We start from the raw sequence: 5,101 nt of genomic DNA, 5'->3' as shown, positions 1-5,101 counted from the left end.
ATTAGAGCAAAATTAGAGCAGGAGGATATGAATGCGGAGAGAATTGACAAGGGAGCTGTGGATTCACTGTAGAATTGTTTCAGCCATTGGCACATTTTAATAGACCACGGTTCTCTGGGAGACTGGAGATGATGCTTTACAATTCCAATGAACACACCAACTGACTAAATGTGGACAATCAATTCTCATTTTCAAAGCTCTTTGATCTGAATTTACAATTGGGTTTTGCTGGTCAGGAACAATGACATTACCACCTGTCGGTTGAATTTTCCAATTCTCTCTTTAACTTCTACAGAATCTCAGGATGGCCCTAAAGGGATATTTCACAACATTTTTCATCTCCTCTCGGAACTTCCTCTGGGTGATGGCATAAATAAACATGTTGGTACAGGAGCTGAATGACTGAAGCATTACTCCCATCATTTGACCCACGAGATATGAAGATGTCATTACGAAATATTGCATAGTAATATACTCAACTGCAAGAATGACCACATGTGTCATCCATAACAGGATAAAACTGGCCGATAAAGTGAAGAGCAAAATGATGGATCTTCTTCGATTCTTCATCTCTTGGTCATCCTTCTCCTCCCCATTCCGCTGACCCCTCAGTCTCCTGCGGGCTACACTGGCCATCAGAATGTGCCTAATAGTGACCACATTGAGCAGCAGGATCAGCACGAAGGGGACAACTGGGGTTAAAACACGGTGCCCCCAGTCAAAGGCTTGCCACATGGGAGAATTTATGAAATCAAGCGATACCCAGCAGATATAAGACCTGTATGTGAAATACCACGGGATGTTGGTGAACAAACTCAGCACACTCACTACTGCAATAATGATAGCTGCACCTTTCTCAGTGCAGTATCTGGTCTTCAGCCTCTGGAAGCAGATGGCCACTGTCCGGTCAAAGGTGAAGGCAACAGTGAGCCAGACGGAACTAGCCACAGACACGTAACTCATGGTATTTATGATATTGCAAAGGGGAGGTTTATAATAGAAATATATCACTTTTGGAATGACGTTAAATATGACAACTAGTAGATCTGCCACGGCCATTGACAGAAGATACCAAGTGACACCTTTGGAGAGTCCACACCGCCCTCGTGATAGAGTTACAATTGCCACCAAGTTAGCTGTGAATATTGGAAAAGTAAACAATGTAAATTAGTCAAGTGAATGAGAGAAAATAGAATCACTGTTAATTACTGTAGGTTTAACAGCTAAAAATAAATAAATGGGGAGGCTAATGGGCTAAAGACTAATTTGGCAATGAAACATAAGATGTAAGAAGCCATTGGAGCTCCCTATCTGGTTGACAATGGGAACCACTTGATGAGTTGAAGAGTTGGATATCCAGCTGGTTTAACTCATCCTCACAGAGAACATCTTGTTCACTCACCTGGTTTGAACAAGAAGGTGTTGGCAGGTGAAGCCATTGAGTTCCCAGTTGATCCTATCTCAGGGTGGAAACTCAGGAACATTCTATATACCAAACTCACATGTGTCTTCTTCCCCTCTCTTCCCTTCACATTTTGACTGATTGGAAAGCCACTTCTTTTCACACCCTGGAACTGGAAACTTTCAGTGACCTTGGTGCAATTTCCCGCTGTCCCTTATCAACGCGGTCCATCTCCAGCTCTTCATTTGTTAACTTAACATCTCCATTTATTAGGGTAAACATAGAACAGAGAATTCTACAGAAATTTACAGGCCCTTCGGCCCACAATGTTGTGCCAACCATGCTACCTACTCTAGAAACTGCCTGGAATTTCCCTAGCACATAGCCCTCTACTTTTCTAAGCTCCATGTACCTATCTAAGAGGCTCTTAAAGGACCCTATTTTATACACCTCTACCACCAGCGCTGGCAGTGCATTCCATGCACTCAGCCCTCTCTGTGTAATAAACAGCTCGAGATCTATTTCCAAGCACCTTTAACTATGCCCCCTCGTGTTAGCAAATTCAGCCCTGGGAAAAAGCTTCTGCCTATCCACACGATCAATGCCCCTGATCATCTTACATGCATCGATCAGGTCACCTCACATCCTCCGTCGCTCCAAGGAGAAAAGACCAAGTTCACTCAATCTATTCTCATTAGGTGTGCCCTCCAATCCAGGCAACATCCTTGTAAATCTCCTCTGCACTCTGTCCATAGTATCCACATCCTTCCTGCAGTGAGGTGACCAGAAATGAACACAGTACTCCAAGTGTGATCTGACTGAAGTCCTATATAGCTGTAACATTACCTCACAGCTCTTGAAATCCCAAGTTTGATGAATGTCAACACATGATATGTGCCTTCATAACAACAATGACAACCTACACAGCAGCTTTGAGTGTCCTATGGACATGACCCCCAAGATCTCTCACATCCTCCACACTGCCAAGAGTCTTATCATCATTATTATATTCTGTCTAAAAATTTGACCTTCCAATATGACCACTTCACACTTATCTGCATGGAAGATTTCTGCCACTTTTCATCCCAGTTGTACATCCTATCGATGTCCCTCTGTAACCTCTGACAACCCTTCAGACTATCCACAACACCCCCAACACAACACAACTTTGTATCATCAACACAAAGTGACTGAGAACCATTTGTTTAGAAAATGGAAGGTAACTGGAGAAATCTGTGAGCTCCTGACTTGGATAATTGGATAATAACAGAAGCTAAGTTGATGGTTTTGGGTTTGTTGCAACTGTGGTCACATTTCAAATGAACTTCATTGACGATAAAGTCCTTTGAAAATGCTGTGTTGGTTATTGGTGTTAAATAGAGGTTCTCATTCTTTATAAACTTTTAGAAAATCGATCAGTAAGGTTTAGCCACATTTAAAGAATTGGACGAATAATCAAACGTTGCAGACAGCAATTCTACCCATTATCATTCATTTTACATGGAATACATCACACCATCTGACTACATTGGAATTAAGCCAGTAGGATCTGGAAATCATTGAATATGTTGCTCTTCAGGATCCAGAGTCTGACCATTGCAAATCTGAAGGAGCAAAGGATGACGGACGCTCACCCAATAAGACTGAAACTTCGTAGATGTGACAGAGAGGCGAGAGTAAAATCAGGGAAGAGATGAGGAATTCCAGTGAAGATTCAGAGCTGGAATAACAGTCAGAAATAAACAAAGCTGAACAAATCCAACACCAAGTTCCTTATCAGAGCATTCAAGAAGGCAATGGTTAGAATGACTTACAGAGAACTCCAATGACTGCCAGGATCCGATAGTAATGAGGCTTAAAACCATTCAAAAGGTAGATTATACAATCTATTATCATGTTCACAGCAAATATGATGCCCTTCAGCAGGAAAAAGCTTATACTGACAGTTGTGTCCATTCACTCAGTTAGGCCCTTTATTTATACAGGCAAATGGCATCCACAGGGACCATAGAGCGACACGATCATTGTTAGTTATAAACACATTACAACACTATCACCATGTCTAACACATCAATTAACAGATGAAAAACAGAATCCGGTCAGATACACCTGGTGTACAAGCATTGGGATGGAAACTGAAGGTCACAGAACTGGAAGCACAAAGTATCCTATCTGCTGTGGACTTTTAACAGTGACCCATTCACACCTTCTCCTATCCTTTCCCACCCAACAACTCTTCAATGGTTCCCCCACCCAGCTCCACTCTCACTCACACAGAGCAATCTGCCCCTCTCTACATTCCAGCTTTTGGATTTTCTTTGTCAACATTCTTCACTCTATGCTCAGTGGCTCTGATAGATGGATGCAAATTTTCCTGCTCAGAAAATGTTCAAAGCATCAAAAGGATCTGTACTATAATTATTTCCAAATAATATTACAAATCCTTGCTCCATTGCTGCATTCAGTAACACTGACCCTAAATCTTGAATTCCTTCTCTCAGACCATCTCTCCTTTGTTGCTCCTTTGGTTTGCCCAACAACTCCAAAGTCTCTGTAAATGGATCAGTGTCAAGTTTTGGCAGATAGAACCCCTGAAAAGCCATTTGATACACGTTCATGTCTGACCGATGCATCGTTGATACTTTTGGTTCTTTTGAATGTATAAGCTTAGAACTTTGCAATTCCTTAAAGATTTGACTCGTGGTAGGAACAACAATGATTGGAAAAATTTGAATGTGTTTGGACAATTTATTCTTTTAATAAGTTTTTCCCCTCACTTCCATCTTGAGGTGAACTGTTACGGGAATATTTAAAATCAGAATTTGGACATTTTGGCAAAAATCAAACTAGTTTTTGATGAGGAGATCTATTGTTATCAAGTGCAAATAATAGCATTTTTGATGATGACATCCATTGCTTGGTTGATAGTTCAAAGAAGACTGCTCAGGCTGTAATTAGCCAGAATGACCTTCCTTGCTTTAGTGAACACGACATAACCAATGTAGTAACTAGACTAGCTCTTATTGGCTCAAGGCTCAGCTAGTTCTGGAGCACAGCTTTCAGTCCTGCAGCTGGTGAATTGTCTGCTCCATAGCTTTTTTTTGAATCTAGCTATCTGAGCCAATTCTTCATATTCTGTGGAGTGAATGGAGCTGTTGTTTGTGACTTTGGGAGGGGAGGATCTCAGCAGAAGCTGACACCATCATTTTCTTGATGCTTCTAGATGAAGGTGGTTGTGATACGTTCAGCTAGACTTCTGTTCTCACGTACTGGGTTGCACCTATGTTGAAGATGGGAAGATTATTAGAACTATCTGCTCCAATTATTTATTCGTCTGTCCACCACAATTGCTCACCAGCTGTGGCAGAAAATACCAGAAATGACTTCCCCTTTAAACTCAGAATGTGAGCCCTGGTTCTCACCTCCCCACTACTGGGAAAATTCTCCCTGTACCTGGGCTGTCTGTTTCCATCAAATTTATAAACTGGGTGATAATCCTGTCTCATCCTGAACTTGAAACAATGAGAACCCATTTATCCTAATTTCTCTCTGTACAACAGTCCAAACAAGTCAGCAAACAGTCAGCTGTGGCTTTGCTGAGCTTCCTGTACATCGACAAGTTTCTTTCTCGAATTAGTAGACCAAATCTGGTGCAATGCTCAAGGTGCAGTCACAACATGACCTACAGCATTGCAGTGA

At 41.6% G+C, this 5,101-nt stretch overlaps 1 protein-coding gene across 1 annotated transcript; it reads right to left on the bottom strand.

The window, feature by feature from the left end:
* Positions 1-282: 282 nt before the first annotated feature.
* Positions 283-1,059, bottom strand: LOC132402404 (probable G-protein coupled receptor 139). Its single transcript, XM_059985260.1, has one exon. It carries the CDS (start codon positions 1,057-1,059, stop codon positions 283-285), a length of 777 nt encoding a protein of 258 aa, XP_059841243.1.
* Positions 1,060-5,101: the final 4,042 nt, after the last annotated feature.

This window comes from Hypanus sabinus, chromosome 12 (assembly GCF_030144855.1).
Source record: "Hypanus sabinus isolate sHypSab1 chromosome 12, sHypSab1.hap1, whole genome shotgun sequence".
Taxonomy (NCBI): domain Eukaryota; kingdom Metazoa; phylum Chordata; class Chondrichthyes; order Myliobatiformes; family Dasyatidae; genus Hypanus; species Hypanus sabinus.
This window is presented reverse-complemented; position numbering and strand designations above follow the sequence as displayed.

Excerpts from the sequence above, each read along its gene's own strand:
- LOC132402404 (XM_059985260.1), bottom strand. The coding sequence starts at position 1,059 with ATGGCCGTGGCAGATCTACTAGTTGTCATATTTAACGTCATTCCAAAA.